At 38.4% G+C, this 19,007-nt stretch overlaps 1 protein-coding gene across 2 annotated transcripts in view; it reads right to left on the bottom strand.

Annotated features, from left to right (window-relative positions):
- Positions 1-18,401, bottom strand: part of sorcs3b (sortilin related VPS10 domain containing receptor 3b) — a 71,378-nt gene extending 52,977 nt beyond the window's left edge. Inside the window, exon 1 of one of the 2 annotated variants that reach the window (XM_089011531.1) lies at positions 18,308-18,401. In XM_089011531.1, the coding sequence (XP_088867657.1) occupies positions 18,308-18,385 (78 nt within the window). In that variant the 5' untranslated portion in view covers positions 18,386-18,401. Of the gene's footprint in view, positions 1-14,372; positions 14,939-18,307 lie in introns of those variants that run through there. The other variant, XM_089011530.1, reaches the window with a different exon arrangement.
- Between the last annotated feature and the right edge of the window lie 606 nt (positions 18,402-19,007).

Below are 19,007 nucleotides of genomic sequence, written 5' to 3'. Positions count from 1 at the left end.
CGCACAAAAAAATCCAGTGACTGTAAAGTGTCCTTGAGAGTTTTGAAAGGACGTGCCAGCGTTCACTCAACCATACATAAATTAAAAAAAAAAACTAAACCAAATAAATAAATAGGTAAATAAATAGATACATGAATAAATATAAATTAAATAAATACATATAAATTAAAAATAAAGGAAGAAAGAAATAGACAAATAAATAAATAAATAAATAAATAAATAGTAAATAAAAAATAAACAAAATAACAAGAAATAAATAAATACAAAGGCAATAAAAAATAAACATAATAATAATAAACATAATAATAATAAAATAATAATAATAATAATAAAATAAAATACAAAATAAATAAATAGCCGATAAATACATAAATAAATTACATATAAAAAAAACAAATAAAGACACAAATAAATTGATATTTAAATACAGTAAAGTCTCGTTATATCGATATTCAAGGGAGTCCAAAAAAATATCGATATAACCGGGACTATCGATATATCCGACCCTGTTTGCATGTAATTTTCTCCGTGCGTGCATAGAAATAGTATCGATATAACCGGGACTATCGATATATCCGATATATATATCGAGACTTTACTGTAAATACATAAATAAATACATATTTAGCAAAAACAAATCAGTTTTACTATCAGTGGCCCAGATTATTTCTACATCGGATACGAGTATGGGGTAAACACGCTAGGTTATGCGTACGCACGCACACCGCGTTAGCGTCAACCGGTCGACCAAGTCAGGAAGTTCTTAATTAGATTCAGTAATAAAGGCACTCACGTAATACAACCGAATACTAACGTATTCTGAGTGCCAGTCATCTTCTCTCCAACATTACCGCTCTGAAATCGATTGAAGATAAAATACATCATAAAGAAAACCGCCGTTATCTAAATAATTCAGACGCCCGCCGAGCCAAAACACGTTCGCGTCCATTATCAGACGCGACAAGCTGGCAAGGGGATGAGGAAACATCGCTCACTTCGTCGTGTTACCTTTCGCTTCGCCTCTGAGCACCTTTTGTCAGTCAGGTGGTTTCTGTAAATCGTTTTGGGCAACCGCCGGCGATTATGAGTAAGCTAACTCATTAGCATCGTTTTTCCACACACGGCGAAAGAACATCACAGGAAGTCACACGATGGTTTCAAATTAAAAACATTTGCATAGATTTCATGAAACTTTGACAAGAGGAACTCCAGATGCTCCGCCAACGTCAGGAGATATCGAACCACGCTGTTATGAACTCCCCCCCAACCGCCTCCCTCTCAAAATAAACACCCTTGGAGAAAAATAGCATGATCGAAGGGAGGGTAATTGGACCAAAATGCATTCTTTATACACTGATAACGCGGTTTACGAACCCATTGGCTTACAAACTTTTCGGTTTACGAATGTTACATTTATGAAAATGTTACCTTGGCATACAAACTATTTCTCGGGATACACACGGAGCTGCCAAAATGAGTGATGTGTCGTTCGCGAATGAGCCCGTTCTCCTAACAAGAAAATGGTGGCCAACTGTTTTGTCCTCGATTCCCCGCCCCCAGTCTTTGGTTAAAGCCACGTGATTGGTCAAGAACGCAGCAGGGGGGGGGGGGGGGGGGTTAAACATTAAAGAGACAGGCAGACGACAGAGAGAGAGAAAAAAACACACACAGAAAGGGTGATGACAGAGCTTGAAAGAAAAAAACTAAAGTGAAATGGTGAAAAAATGGATAGAAAACAGTGCAATTTGAACTCGTTACAACTTTGATAGTTCAAAGGCAGACTGTAGACTGGAAGGTTAAAATATCCCATCAATCAGGCTCCACAAATAACCCGCACAAGCCATCTGTACACTTGATGCAAAAAGCTATCAACCCAGCTAAACAGAACACAATTGATGAGGAACTAGGTAAAATTATGGCAGAGAAAGCACCTACAAGGGATCATTCCTCAAGATGGTGAAAGAAGAAGGCTACGTTCCTCATCAAGTGTTTAATGCCGATGAAACCGGACACTCCATTCCATCAAGCCATCAACGACCACCATAAAGGTCAATAAAACCACTTTATTATACAGTACAGTGTATACCTTTAATTATAATACCATAGCACATTTATTATACATAAAGTAAGGTATATTTTGTGTAGCTTTAAGAAAATTAGAAAGTAGAAAATTATGTTTTATGGGGACCTGGGAACGGATTATTCTTATTTTAATGGTTTCCTAGGGGAAATTAATTTTTGAGATACACACTTTTCGCCTTACACACTCTGTCTGGGAACCAATTAAGTTTGTAAGCTAAGGTATCACTGTACTTTTCCTGGGTGAAGACACTTCTTTTTTTTTTTTTCAAATGAACCCCTCCCCCCACGTGTCCATGGAGACAACATGTCGTCTGCCGTGCGCTACGTTTGCTCATCCCCGTGATTTCCTGAGCGCAGTGGTTTTGAGCTGGAGAGGGTTCGGCAATCAATTCAGCTCATTATGATGAGGAGACAAAAAAGGGGTAGGGGGGTTAAATTAATGAAATAGTCCCACTGTGAGGAGCTTTAAGAGTATGTTGAAGAGAAAAAAAAAAAACATTTGAGTTATTTTTATATGTAATCAGCGCTTTGGTTCATCATTACTTGAAAGACAAAACGTCTCCTGTTTTTTAAAAATATTTTATTTGTATTTTTTTTGGGGGTGCTTCTGGTGTTTGTTTCGTTTACATGATCTTGAGGGATGTTTATTGTTTGGTCCGCCATTTTGTTTCACGTCTATCTATTCGCTAGCTATTGGCTATCTATTCGCTAGCTATTGGCTGACAGCCTGAGAGAAAAAACAGTTTTTCGTCCGTTACAAATGATGTTTATTGTTTGGTCTGCCATTTTGTTTCACGTCTCCAGTACTAATAGCTATCTATTTGCTAGCTATTGGCTATCTATTCGTTACCTGTGACAGCCTGAGAGAAAAAACAGTTTTCGGTCCGTTACAAATGATGTTTATTGTTTGGTCCGCCATTTTGTTTCACGTCTCCAGTACTAATAGCTATCTATCCACTAGCTATTGGCTATCTATTCGCTAGCTATTGGCTGACAGCCTGAGAGAAAAAACAGTTTTTCGTCCGTTACAAATGATGTTTATTGTTTGGTCTGCCATTTTGTTTCACGTCTCCAGTACTAATAGCTATCTATCCACTAGCTATTGGCTATCTATTCGCTAGCTATTGGCTATCTATTCGTTAGCTGTGACAGCCTGAGAGAAAAAACAGTTTTTCGTCCGTTACAAATGATGTTTATTGTTTGGTCCGCCATTTTGTTTCACGTCTCCAGTACTAATAGCTATCTATCCACTAGCTATTGGCTATCTATTCGCTAGCTATTGGCTATCTATTCGTTAGCTGTGACAGCCTGAGAGAAAAAACAGTTTTCGGTCCGTTACAAATGATGTTTATTGTTTGGTCCGCCATTTTGTTTTTCACGTCTCCAGTACTAATAGCTAGCTAGTCACTAGCTATTGGCTATCTATTCGTTAGCTATTGGCTGACAGCCTGAGAGAAAAAACAGTTTTTCGGTCCGTTACAAATGATGTTTATTGTTTGGTCCGCCATTTTGTTTCACATTTCCAGTACTAATAGCTATCTATCCACTAGCTATTGGCTATCTATTCGCTATCTATTCATTAGCTATTGGCTGACAGCCTGTGAGAAAAAACAGTTTTCGGTTTGTTACAAATGATGTTGTATTAACTATCCATTAGCTAGCTAGCTGTTAGCTATCTATTAAACACACTTTCTGGGAAACAATTAAATTCGTAAGAAGAGGCTTTTCTTTAATCCAGTTGACTTATTGACTTGTTTTTTTTTTGTTTGTATGCTTCCGTTGAAACGTACATGGGTCATACAGTTATTGAAGTAAAATCGGGAGTAGGGGGCAAGTGTAAAACCGTCGCCGTGGCGGCGAAGCCCTCATCAAGACTTAATGAAGTCATCTCCGGATGTGACTTTCAAACTCGCCAGTTTTCCTCCAATCAAAATAACGCATACATTTGTTTTCACAACCCAATCACAGAGTTCCCGCAGACCACCCCCGCAATCGTTATTAAACTAATTAATCACACGCAAACCTGTCAAATAAGCTCCTGCGCCCACTTTTTGTGGCTTTTGATTAATTAATTAAGCGTGGAAAGTTGGCGGGCGACTGTGTGCGCGTAGAGGTGGAAGCGATTCAAGTCGTGAGCATTAAATTGAAGGGAGACCCCCCCCCCCCATCACCCCGATATGCACTTTGGGCTAAAAACTACAGTCTGAGTGCAGACGACGGCGACGTGATGCCTGCACGCATTCCCTGAGCACGAAAAATTCATGACAAAGTGAGTGAAAAAAAAGGTAATTCTTTCAATTATTTCTCAAGGGGCGTCGGGTTAAAGGACAACCGACGCCTCCGGACAAGTTGTGTCCATAATTTGTAAAATAACTTCAAATGACTTCTACTGAGCGCATTTTCCAAAGATTCCACCGCATATAGCTATATTTTACGTTTTAAGACTCGCGCTGAATATTCAGGAAGTCTTGTTTTCGAGTTGATGACGATTCCCTAAGTGACGTCACGGAGGGAACGCCCCTGACCTTTAAAGTAACACACAATGCATTTTGGGTAATTTTTTTCACCTGAAATTTTCGTGTTGATCCGTGTTGCTGGCGAAATTAGAAGGAAAACACATAAATAACACAATGGTGAATCGTTGTGTGTTGCAACAAGACTACTATTTGATACTAGTTGACACAAATTCCCAGCGGACAAATCAGCCCATTTCCAACGGAGGTTGGGTGCCATCTTGTGCATTTTCTGGGACACTACATTGGACTACTGACGGCTCGAATTGATAGAGAAGGACTTCTTTAATAGATTTCAAACATGTATGCTTTCCTCTTCAGAACTATTTGAATCATATTCATCACTGCATGAGTAACAAGAAAGCATCTTCTCCGAATCTGAAGCCATTGTTTTGATTCTAGAGCCTTTCAAAACTCTCATAGCTTATGAGTTAGCTTACTAGCTAGCGAGATAAAGATAGATAGCTTACGACTATACAAATGACTATGTTGAGTGTAGCCTTGAGTCATTTAAAATGAAGGAATTTTGTTTTAGACAAATCAGCCCATTTCCAATGAGCTTGGGCGCCATCTTGTGCATTTTCTGGGACGCTACATTGGAGTCCAGACGGCTCGAATTGAGGACTTCTTTAATGGATTGCAAACATTTATGCTTTCCTCTTCAGAACATTTGAATCATATTCATAACTGGATGAATAACAAGAAAGCATTTTCTCAGAATCTGAAGCCATTGTTTTGATTCTAGAGCAAGGCAAGACGTCCTGGCGTGACGTCACGAACAAGGGGGCGGGACCTTCTAAAATCATTTTGAAGTAGTTTTGGGACACTTTAACTCATTTTTAGTGGTGTTTTGCATTTGACTAAAATATCAGCCTGTATGTTTTGGGTATTTTAGATACTATAAAACGTTTTTCTGATGTCAGTTAGGAAACAAAAAAATGGTGTCGGTTGTCCATTAAATTGAAGGTAGAACACCCCCCCGCCCGATATGCACTAAAAACTAGTCTGAGTGCAGACGATGGCACGAAAGACAAAAAAAAAGGAGGCAGAGTGAAAAAAAAAGGTAATACTTTGAATTATTTCTCAAGGGGCGTCAGGTTAAGAGAAGGTCAACATAAACCTGAAGCCGGCGTCTTCAAGGTAAATCGCGGCTATTTGTCTGCGCACAAAAATGGCGGCCACTCTGGTAGCGCCTTGTTTAGCGATGGACACCCGCAGCGTCCCTCCAATTCGGAGACGTCTTTTCCAACAGCGGTTTACAATCACATCAGTTGACAGCGGGGACCCCCCTCGAGGTTCCGTGACGAGCTGAATTAATGAGCATGTGTGATGTGCGGACACCCAGAGACGAAGCGCTGAAATGTCTCGGGACCACAAAAAGAAAGAAGGAAAAAAAAAACAGGAGAGTATACGTGGACATTAAATTCATTTGTAATTGTCATCAGAATCTTGGAAGCTGGGAATTAATCTGATCGTTGGGGATTTTTATTTTGAAAGCCGGGGCCTTGCTACAAATCATGGTTAAGTCTTCGCGAAGTAGTGATGCTACTGAATAAGAGCACATTTATTCAGTAAGCCATTGGTTAATTTCAACTTATTGAGTAAATCTTTTTGTCATTTATTCTAAAATGACAGTCAATTCATTTTAAAGCACAGGTGTCAAAGTCAAGGCCTGCGGGCCAAATCCGGCCCGCCACATCATTTTTTTCGGCCCGCGAAAGCAAATCAAACTTGTTAAATTCCATGATGATTGCTAAAATCTGAGCCAAAATTTCATATTTTTGGATGTCAACCACAATAAAAGTCATTATTCTTGACTTCAGATTTGAAAACGAGTTATTTATTAATTTGCTGTGTGCTCTATGTGTAATATTTGAAAGGATTTAAACATTCTAATGGGTTCCCCAAATTCATAACGGCCCTCGAGAGGAAACCATAACTACAATGTGGCCCGCGGCAAAAAATGACTTTGACACCCCTGTTTTAAAGCGACACTTTGCGTTCAAATTTTTTCAATACCTTAAAAACTAGAAATACAGCGACTGACTGAATACCTGTTTATAGTTAGCTAGCTTGATAGTTAGCTAGCTAGATAGCTAAATAGATAGCTAGATAGCGAAATAGATAGTTAGCTAGATAGATAGCTAGATAGATAGGTAAATAGATAGCAATATAGATAGCTAGATAGAGAGCTAGATAGATAGATTCATAGCTCGATAGATAGCTAGCTCGATAGCTAAATAGATAGCAAGATAGATAGATAGGTAAATAGATAGCAATATAGATAGCTAGATAGAGAGCTAGATAGATAGATTCATAGCTCGATAGATAGCTAGCTCGATAGCTAAATAGATAGCAAGATAGATAGCAAGATAGATAGCAAGATAGCTAGCTAGATAGATAGATAGATAGATAGGTAGTTAGATAGATAGGTAGTTAGATATAAAAGTATTATATATATGTATATGTAATTAAAAATATACGTATGTAAGAAATATAATATATAATTATGAACCGCCAACAGGTATTCAGGTGGTCGATGTATTTCTACTTTTTAAAATATTGAAACTATTTTAACGCAATATGTCACTTTAATGATTTTTTTCAAATATGTTGATGGGATATTTTTGGGGGGGGAGGCTTTCTATTTGTGCTTCTATCTATCTTTTTACTGTTTTTTTTCCTTTAATTAATACATCACATTGGTGCCTTTCATTCCAATTAGTGTGCTGACTTCAATATCCAGCAAGGTCAGGAGCTTGATGCGCCGACAATCAATATCTGTGATGATCATGTGCCAAATGGCCTCATGTAATGTCGCCGGTGTCACCTGTGATGACAAACCTGTGGGGAACCATCACAGCTCGTAGCAGTTAAATGGATCTTTGTCTCAATCTTTTTTTTTTTTTTTTTTTTTAATGTCGGACATGTGATGAGACTCGTGAATGACCATCAGCTCCTTAATCGGTGAGAGCTATTCGAAAGTCAAATACAGTGATACCTTGGCTTACGAACTTAATTGGTTCCCAGACAGAGTGTGTAAGGCGAAAAGTGTGTATCCCAAAAAATAATTTCCCATAGGAAACCATTAAAATGAGAATAATCCGCTCCCAGGTCCCCATCAAACATAATTTTCTCCTCAATAAGCCTTAAAACTACACAAAATATACCTTATTTTATGCATAATAAATACGCTATGGTATTATAATTAAAGAAATAAACTGTACTGTACAATAAAGTCATTTTATTTATCTTTGTGATGGTCGTTGATGGCTTGATGGAATGGAGTGGCCGGTTTCATCAGCATTAAAAACTTGATGAGGAACGTAACCTCTTCTTTCACCATCTTGAGGAATGATCCCTTGTAGGTGCTTTCTCTGCGATAATTTTATCTAGTTCCTCATCAATTGTGTTCTGTTTAGCTGGCTTGATAGCTTTTTGCATGAAGGTACATGGTGACTTCGTGGTTAGCATGTCTGTGTTAGCATGTGTTAGCGTTTGGATTGGAACGGCTGTGCGCTTACTTTTAATCCATAATTCTATTTGTTTTAAATTTAATTTGACAGGAAACGTCAGTGAAGAGTGGCAGGAAACAGCTTGCAGCCGCTTTCTCGAGGAATCTGGACTAATTATACCTGTCCAACCGTCACTGCTTGTGAAATGCGCTGTGTCACATGCCTGCTGCATTTTTTTGTTCAATGAATGCTTCTCTTCCAGCATCTCCAAATTGAGCATTGCTCACTGTGAAAGAAGGAAGATGCTTTATTTGGGGCTCTTGTGTCAGATCTCATTACTTTGTGCAGGTGTAGCTCACCGATGTCGGATATCAAGCGAGATACTGAAGCCCGCCCCTGTGATGATGACAATCACAAAGGCAATTTTCTCACACGGGATGCCACAGGAGTGGAATGTTGAAATATTAAAAGCGCTTCTCACTGATTTCTATCAACGATTATTCAGCATTCAAAATATACTGCTTCCAAAAAATATTGAAGGGAACATTAAAACAGCACAATGCAATCCAACTGTTCCATTTATTTATTTATGTATTTATTTTTGTATTTATTGTTGTATTTAGTTATTTCGTTATGTCTTTATGTATGTATTTGTGTATTTATGTATTTATGAATTTCTGTCTTTCTGTATTTATGTATGTATATATGTATTTTAAAATGTTTTGTTTATTTAACCATTTATGGATGTAATTAACTATTTATTTATCTAGATTTTATTTCTTTGTTTATTAAATATTGATTTATGTATTTATCTATTTATTTATGTAATTAACTATGTATTCATGTATTTATTTATTTATATTTATTTCTATTTTTATCTTATTTTTTTACATTTTATTATATGATTTTTATCTATATCTATCTATTTCTATTTATCTATTGCTATGTATTTATCTATTTATTATCTAACTATTGGTTTATATATTTAACTATTTATTTATGTATTTATTTGTTCATTTATTTGTTTTTTTTAACTATTTTTCATGTCATTAAGTATTCATTTCTGTCTTGATTTATCGAGCCATTTATTTATTTATCGAACTATTTATTCATTTAACTATTTTTTATGTATTTAACTGTTTATTTATTCATTTAACTATGTTGTTGTTTGTTTATTTATTTAAGAAATTTGGTCAAGGCTGCGACAAATAACAGTGTCCTCCAGCACCTTGCCATTTCCCCACCTTCTACTATTGTATGTTCATAAGAATGTGATTACATGCAATAAATAAGTAAATAGGTAGGTAAGTAAGTAGGTAAATAAGTCAATAAGTAAGTACATAGGTAAATAGGTAAGTACGTAAGTATGTAAGTAGGTAAGTATGTATCTATGTAAGTAAGTAAGTAAGTAAATAAGTAAATACGGAAGTAGGTAAATAGGTAAGTAAGTAGGTAAGTAAGTAAGTAGGTAAGTAGGTAAGTATGTATCTATGTAAGTAAGTAAATAAGTAAATAAGTAAGTACGGAAGTACGGAAGTAGGTAAATAGGTAAGTAAGTAGGTAAGTAAGTAAGTAGGTAAGTAAGTAAGTAAATAAGTAAGTACGGAAGTACGGAAGTAGGTCAATAGGTAAGTAAGTAAGTAGGTAAGTAAGTAAGTAAATAAATAAGTAAATAAGTAAATAAGTAAGTACGGAAGTACGGAAGTAGGTAAATAGGTAAGTAAGTAGGTAAGTAAGTAAGTAGGTAAGTAAGTAAGTAAATAAGTAAATAAGCAAGTACGGAAGTACGGAAGTAGGTAAATAGGTAAGTAGGTAAGTAAGTAAGTAGGTAAGTAAGTAAGTAAATAAGTAAATAAGTAAATAAGTAAGTACGGAAGTACGGAAGTAGGTAAATAGGTAAGTAGGTAAGTAAGTAAGTAAGTAAATAAGTAAATAAGTAAGTACGGAAGTAGGTAAAGAGGTAAGTAAGTAGGTCAGTAAGTAAATAAGTAAGTAAGTAAGTAAGTCAGTACATAAGTACATCACTAAGTAAATAAGTACATAAGTAAATAAACAAACGAACGCACGCACGCACACACACAAATACATAAATAAATAAATACATAGCCTTGCTTTGATTTGGTATGCTCACATCGCCGCCACCCGAAAACATCTTATCTGCACTCCCGGGAGATTCGAGGTAAGGGCTTCACAGCTGACAGATTGCTTTGACTCACGTCACCTTTGGACAAAACAAGACATTTCGCTGCACGTTGCAAATAAAGGCTCTCAAAGATAGGTGGACATTTTTTTTCCACGCAACATAAAAGTAGAATTGCGGCAACAAAGGCAAAGGGGATGGATGGCAGGGCTATCTATCTATCTATTTATCAATAAGGCTTCGCTTCTTATCTGCATCACTGCGTACTCACTTTGCTCGGCTATCTTTGCAGGCGGAACGTTCGCCAAGTCCCATCGGGAGGAGCAATTTACTCACATGCCAATAACATGTTGATCACCTGACCCTCACCAGGTGTGAAGTGGGTTTCGATAAGGAGGGTCAGCGAGGTCCACCCAAGAGCCACATGCGCTGATGTGGTTAAAAATAAATACATACATACAAATCCACACGCTCATATCATCGACACGAGGTGGATGATTGAAATATTGATTTGAGCAGCAAGACATGTGCAGCCAAGTGGCGCCTTTTATTTATCTTTGACATAACTAATGGCGCAGAGGAGCATATATCACGATATAAATCTCCAGAGCATGTTGTCAGCATGCATTCGCTCAGAAAAGGGATGGCCACAATCATTTATCCCGGGCAACAAATGACTACATTGAGTGCAGCCTTGAGTCATTCAAATATGTTCCCATAAGCTAAAATGGATGGAGAAACGGATAGACAGATAAATAATAATCATAAGAATAATCTAAATAATAATACTCTAAATAATAATATAATAATAATACTAATGCTAATAATAATAATATAAATAATACTAATATAAGTAATATAATACTAATAATAATAATCGAATACTCTAATAATATTGTAATATAATAACAATAATAATAATAATAATAATATTAATATTAATAATAATAATAATAATGATCTAATAATATGAATAATACTAATATAAATACTAATATAGCAATATAATAATAATCATCATCATCATATTAATAATAATAATAATATTAATGATCTAATAATATAAATAATACTAATATAAATACTAATATAAATAATAATCTAATAATAATATAATACTAATGATAATAATAATAATCTAATATAAATAATACTAATATAAATAATAATATACTACTACTACTAATAATAATAATAATAATTTAATACTCTAATAATATAATAATATAAATAATAACAATAATACTAATAATAACAATAATAATAATAACAACAACAACAACAACAACAACAACAACAACAACAACAACAATAATAATAACATTTTATTCATAAGCACCTTTCAAAACTTTCAAGGATCAGTTCTCCCAATCAAGCCCTGAATCAATGTCATTAAAAAGATGCTTTAATGTTTCAGACAAAGTCCAATGGGGACAGCGATTGGCATCAAATCTGAGCTTCTTCCTCCATTCCATTTTCATGCCACCCACTGTGAGCGATCACATCTTTGCTCACATCTGAGGCAAACTCCTTCCAAACTAGAGCACGGACCTAGCGCAATCAAGTCATTTTCCTCCAAAGCCTCCCCCCTTCTTAGATTGGAACTATTATCAGTCATTTACATCGGACGTGGCCCGAGCTCCAACATCTAGTCATAAAATGCCATCAATTTTCTCACTGCAGCCTCGGGAGCACTTTTGGGACTGCGGGAAGGGTTCCGAGTGTATAAATCTAAAATTATGTGCGGAGAGAATGACAAGCCCATCAGTGATGATCCAGTGAACAGCGTCCCACAGTACAAAAAAAAAAAAAAAAAGGCCATCTTTGCTCAAGACGTCTCATGGCAGCAAGGCATATTTCACCGCATCGCCCACAAATCAGATCATATCAGGTGTGTTTGACCATTGACGTGACGGGAAGGGAAATAATGCATCAAAAGGAACATAGGGGAAAAAAAGGGAGAGTGGGGTGTCAACCCCAAATCTGAACACAACAACAGTACAAACACTCCCCCAATTTACGAACCAGGTACGTTCCCAACGGTCGTTCGTAAGGTGAATTTGTTCGTAAGTTGTTTCAGTGTTATATTTTGTATGGAAGGTATGTGTAAGTTTAAAGGACAACTGACACCATTTTTTTGTTTCCTAGCTGACATCAGGAAAAACGTTTTATAGCATCTAAAATACCCAAAACACCAGTAAAAATGACTTAAAGTGTCCCAAAACTACTTCAAAATGACCTCGGAAATTGCGAGTTTCAGAAGGTCCCGCCCCCCTGTTCGTGACGTCACGCTAGGACGTCTTGCCTCGCTTTAGAATCAAAACAATGGCTTCAGATTCGGAGAAGTTGCTTTCTTGTTACTCATCCAGTTATGAATATGATTCAAATAGTTCTGAAGAGGAAAGCATAAATGTTTGCAATCGATTAAAGGAGTCCTTCCGGATCAATTCCAGCCGTCAGGACTCCAATGTAGCGTCCCAGAAAATGGCGCCCAAGCTCCGTTGGAAACGGGCCGATTTGTCTGCTGGGAATTTGTGTCAACTAGTATCAAATAGTAGTCTTGGTGCAACACACAACGATTCACCATCGCATTATTTTTTTCCTTCTAATTTTGCCATCAACACGAAGTTTTCAGACCAAACAAAGTACCTAAAAAGCATTGTGTGTCGCTTTCTCGGTCAAGGGCTATGTATTTGCTATCTGTCTAGCTAGCTATCTATGTAGCTGGCTATTTATCCATTTGCTGTCTGTCTAGCTAGCTAGCTATGTAGCTACCTATTTATCCATTTGCTATCTATTTTCTATCTGTCTAGCTAGCTAGCTATGTGGTTGGCTATTTATTAGATATATGGCTGTCTAGCTAGTAAGCTAACTGTGTATCTGGCAATCTATTAGCTATCTGTTAGCTGGCTAGGTAGCTAGCTTTATATCTATTTGAGTTACTGGCGCATGTGGCTGCCGCTGCTCACCCGCAGAAACACCGATTTTGTGACTGTAAAGTGGCCTTTAGAGTTTTGAAAGGCGCTTAGAAATGAAATGGATTATTATTATTATTATTATTATACTACATATGTAAGAGAGAGAGAAAGAGTATAGTGCCACTTAGCAGTTTTTTTGACAACGATACTAGTGCAGCGTGTTCTACCGGAAACAAATTCCTTGTGTGTCCTACATACTTGGCAATAAAGATGATTCTGATTCTGATTCTGATTCTGATAGTATGTACATGTACGTAAACAGATAAATGAAATGTTTAACTTCACAATACCAAATCTAACTAACAGCATCTCTGTCCGAACATTTTTCAACATCCCCGCAACAATGTTCGTATGTATCATTGTTCGTAACTTGAATGTCCGTAAGTAGAGGAATGTCTGTATCTCAATCCTGTGAAGTCAGATTTGCATTTTGAGGATACTATAATGTTATTTTTACCATTTCTAGGACACCAATATATTCAGTTGCGGTTCTGATGAATGTTGCTGCCACGCACAATTGTGCCCGCTGAGCTTTGGCGGTTACCTGAGGGGGTTTGAGGTACCGAATCTACAACGACAACAACAACAACAACAACAAAAAGCAAACTAGCTCCTTCTCATTTGCTCAACTATACCACAAATCCCCACGACGACCACGACATGCAGTTGCAAAGGCTGCAAAAAGAGGCTGGGGGAGTATCAACTAAGTGAGACTAGCATGTGTAAAGTAAAATGAATTGGGGGTTGGTGGGGGGGAGCCCCAAAGGTCAAACTTTCACATCTTGATTAGAGTTACGGTGAAAGAAGCAGCTTGATTGTCGCCATGCATAATTGATCGAGTGTGATTGCTTCCCAAACACCTGCCATCCCATAACTATGCCGTCATAAATTCAGTCGTGTTACGTCTGGATAGTGGATGACGGCGACGGAGTTCCATTTTACGCAAACCAAGCGCCGCTTTAGTGAGGAAACGCGCTAAAACGATACATCGGATGCAACAAAACAACACGTGTTGCTCGTTTCGAGATGTTGTTGGACAGAAACGTAGCGATATTTACAGCCAAATGAGCCTTTACGCACAGAGACGTCCGTCCGTGCGTAAAACGCACAAAAACGTCCGCGCGTAAAAATCCCACTGTGAATAATTATCCTAAAATATTCACTTAAAAATTGGATTTACGAAGTGAAACAAGTAGAAACTCACACTGCTGTTATGTCCGGACCAGTGCACCATGGCTTGATTGTGTGAAGAATCTCCCGACAGAGCGAAGGTAGAAATGTCCAAGTGGGGCTCACTTTGCCTCGGGTGAGCACTTTTGTTTTCCTCGCCCACTCGACGGTATTCGGTTCTATAGCTGGGAGCCCCTCGGGTGTTCCTTTGAAGCACATGTTTTCTCTCCAAAAGCACCTTTTCTCCGATTGAATCTGTTTTCGGCGGCTCGTTGCTGAGCTTTGTCTTTTCACGCCACTTTGGCTCGGAGTTGTCGTCGAAAAGTTGAATGGAGACTCCCGCGTACGATTCGTCCAAACCAACGCGAGACTCCAACTGGTAAAACCGCCTCGAACTTATTCCCGCTAGCACCCCAAACTTGGCGGAATAAGCATGCAGGAGAAGTGCAAACGATAAAGAAAAAGTACCACACCGCCATAGTCCCATTGTGCTCGATTCCTCCACCCGGGGAGTCGGTCGCAACTTGTCAAATATTCACGGTTAGCATTTGTGAGCGCGAGGGGAAGGGGAATAAAAGAGCCAATCGGCGATGTTTGGGGGGGGGGGGGGGCGTGCGCGTAATCCAGGACTTGGAACTAAAGTGATGGAACGGTTGGGGAGGTGCTGCTGGGCGTCAAGCAAGGCGCGCTTGGTGGAGGGAGAGTTAGCACCCCGCAGCAAGCCTCGTTGCCGCATCACCGCACGCCTGTTTGCTCGGACGCGACGAAGGGAGGGGGTGCAAATGCGCGAGAGTCAAAACACGCCAAATGAGTGGTGAAATGCTTCCAATTTTCATCGTGGTGACAGGATCGTTTGAAGCCGTCACGACAAAATAAACAAACGTTGCTAGACGACGATGCTAAGGCTAAAGAACGCTGCGTACTTCTCCAAAAGCATTCTTGTTTCGATTTATCGACTTTTATTTGATTTTAATGAATTAAACCCGTACTAGGAAAAGCCCCTGGACTCGAAACGTCCCCATAAACAAGAGCTTTGAAGTGAATTGTCAAGTGCGCGATTCATGGTGCCACTGAGCAAAAGCATCTAAACATGTTTTTTTAATATATTATCGCAATTATTCTTTTTCAATCGCCTCTGCTTCAATCTGCTATTTGATAAAAAAAGATAACTTAAAGCAGACTTGTGTAATTGCCCTACTGATCAAAACAGCCGCCAGCTGTACTGATGGCGTCTTGTTAGTGGTTTTTATTACCATGACGACCAGGGTGCCTTTTTGAACCGCAGATGGACTTTTTTTTTAAATAAAAGACGAACGTGAATGTTCAGAAAGACTGAAAAAAAGCGTCTATCGGTTAATCGGTGTTGCTTGTGTGGGCCATACTACATCCCGGAACTGTAGTGTGTTACGTGAAAATCGGACTAAATTTAAGAATCATTATGGGATGCATCCTTACAATTTTCTTCCGTTCGCTCTCTCTTTTTTATATATATATATTTGTCTGTACTTATATCTAAATTAGAAGACAATCCGATTATTTTGAGTTATTTACACCGCGAGGGCAACTACTGGACTAAGATCGCCACTTTCTTTCTTCTTTATTTTTTTCCGCGAGTCTGCAGGCACCGAATAGCGCCGTGCTGCCTCCTCCAGGCCAGTCTTGGTACGACAATGGATGTGTTTTGTAATAAATCAACTCGAAAACAAGACTTCCTGAATATTCAGCGCGAGTCTTAAAACGTAAAATATAGCTACACGCAGTGGAATCTTTGTATAATACGCTCAGTAAAAGTCATTTGAAGTGATTTTACAAATTATGCACACAACTTGTCTGAAGGCGTCGGTTGTCCTTTAACGATTTGCATGTACACAATCCCTGTCTTTTCATCCTTTTGACACATGTAACACAACCAAAAGCATTCTGAAAGATATAAGCCCCCCCCCCCTTACAGAAAAATATGCTTATCATTTTATGGAAATGGGGGGGGGGGGACAAGTTTGCGTCAGGCACCCACGAGACACACACACACGTGCGCTTCACGGATAACAAGCACATTCTTGTTTCACTACAGTGTTACCTTGGCTTACGAACTTAATTGGTTCCCAGACAGAGTATGTAAGGCGAAAAGTGTGTATCCCAAAAATTAATTTCCTACGGGAAACCATCAAAATGAGAATAATCCGTTCCCAGGTCCCTATAAAACATAATTTTCTACTTTCGAATTTTTTAAGCCTTAAAACGACACAAAATATACCTTATTTTGCGTATAATTAATTTGCTATGGTATTATAATTAAAGAAATAAACTATACTATATAATAAAGTCATTTTATTTACCTTTGTGATGGTCGTTGATGGAATGGAGTGGCCGGTTTCGTCAGCATTAAACACTTGAGGAATGTAACCTTCTTCTTTCACCATCTTGAGGAATGATCCCTTGTAGGTGCTTTCTCTTCGATAATTGTATCTAGTTCCTCATCAATTATGTTCTGTTTAGCTGCGTTGATAGCTTTTTGCATCAAGTGTACAGATGGCTTGTTCGGGTTGTTTGTGGAGCCTGATTGATGGGAATTTTAACCTTGCAGTTTACACTCTGCCTTTGATCAAAGTTTAAACTCTCTCACTGTCATCTTCCTGTCTCTTTAATGTTTAAACTGTATTGTGACCCTGTAACGCAACGGCAAGTTACTTATAATGGCGACATATAATGTCAACAACACGTCACAAGGGAAAAAAAAAGCTACAGCCAAGCAGCCTGCTGCGACAAAAGTGGTGATGAAGCCAATTGAAGTGACTGAGGTCAGGTGCATCAAATGACCACGGCTCATTCTCCTCTCTTCCGGGCACTTCATTAAATACAGCACAAATCTAATGAGATCCTGTACAAGAGCTCAGTCAAGATATTAGTAGATTGCTCCCTGCAGATAAACAGTCCAGGAGACTGATGACAAACAAGAAGCTCATGTAAATCGGTCATCTATGAACCCGGCGTCCTCATACTGGAGACGTCAATCTGGCTGCTCTGTCTTTCTTTCCACTACTAACAGTTACACATGCACCATAAAAATAGAATAAAAATATGCACCTCTCGTATGCTAAATGCCACTTCGGAAATTAGTTTTTTTGGGGCGTTTCAATACACAATGAAAACTGCAGGGATGTGTCAAGGAAATTTTAAAAAAGGGAGTCAGTTGGCCCGCTTGTGTCTGAAAAGTGGGCCTAAATCTAAAATGGATGGGGGATTGATTTAAAGGACACTATGTTTTTGTTTCCTAACTGACATCAGAAAAACGTTTTATAGCGTCTAAAATAGCCAAAACACGCAGGCTGATATTTTTAGTCAAATGCAAAACACCAATAAAAATGACTTAAAGTGTCCCAAAACCGCCGCAAAATGAGCTTGGAACTGGGGATATTCACAAAGTCCCGCCCCCTTGTTCGTGACATCACGCCAGGATACCCCTTCACAAACTGCCTTGCTCCAGAATCAAAACAATTTCTCCACCGCGAGACTAATAAAGACAAATCCAAGCCAATCCAGAGAGTTCAGATTCGGAGAAGATGCTTTTTTGTTACTCATCCAGTTATGAATATGATTCAAATAGTTCTGAAGAGGAAAGCATACATGTTTGCAGTCGATTAAAGAAGTTGTTGAGTGAGAGAAGGGTTGAGTGAACGCTGTCATGTGTGGCTGCCGCTGCTCACCCACAGATAAACTTATCCTGTGACTGTAAAGTGACCTTGAGAGTTTTGAAAGGCGCTTAGAAATGAAATAAATTATGAATATTAAAATATCCTAATGCCATTCATGCTCTGCGGATGAACTTTCAGTTTCGGAAAGCGAGAATTTTCAGAGCAGAAAGAACTGCTTTTTGTCATAGAGGGGTGGGCAGGAGAGGAATGGGTGGGTGGGGGAATTCACTGTCCTTGAAATCTGCATGTACAATAACAAGCCGTTGCGCTGACACACCTTTTTAATCTTGTAGACGACAGAGAAAGTGCTGTCCGCTCTTGTCCTTCCCACTGGGATCATATCTCGGTCCCCCATTTTTTTTTTGTCTTCTTCTTGTTCCTGTACAGACAAAGTTAGATTCATACAAAGCGAAGGTTACGGGCAGCAGGTGCTCCGAATGCAGCTTGGCCAGACTCACTCTCTCCGCAGGCCATCCCTCGCCGGAACGCCTCACCAATGAGGGGGTAATTGGACTGATCGCTCTCTGTTTACTCATTATGCGGCAAAGATGAAGTGCTTTGCTTCCAAATAAAACCGTGGTAAGCCGGCAAAGGGAAACAGAGTTCCTTTCCATCAGTGTCTCAACCCTCAAAATCTGTTTTGGAGACGCCAATATGGCTTACGTCAGTTCAGTTTGTGTCTATTGTCACAAGTTGAGAATGATCGTCGGGCAGGGCTGAGCACAGATTGTCATGTTTTGACTGACCAATTGGTGCTGTTCTTAAATCAAGTTTCTATCATATAAAATACATTCTCTTCCCATACATGATTTCAAACGAATTAGGATGAACAAAGTTTCCCTTATACCGTGAGACCTCAACTTACGAACTTAATTGGTTCCCAGAGAGAGTGTGTAAAGCGAAAAGTGTGTATCTCAAAAAAAAATTCCCATAGGAAACCATTAAAATGGGAATAATCCGTTCCCGGGTTTCCATAA

The sequence above is a fragment of the Hippocampus bargibanti genome, linkage group LG13 (assembly GCF_051943395.1).
Source record: "Hippocampus bargibanti isolate YZ-2025 linkage group LG13, ASM5194339v1, whole genome shotgun sequence".
In the NCBI taxonomy this organism is placed as follows: Eukaryota; Metazoa; Chordata; class Actinopteri; order Syngnathiformes; family Syngnathidae; genus Hippocampus; species Hippocampus bargibanti.
Note: the sequence above shows the minus strand (reverse complement) of the source record. Positions and strands in the feature narration are given on the sequence as shown.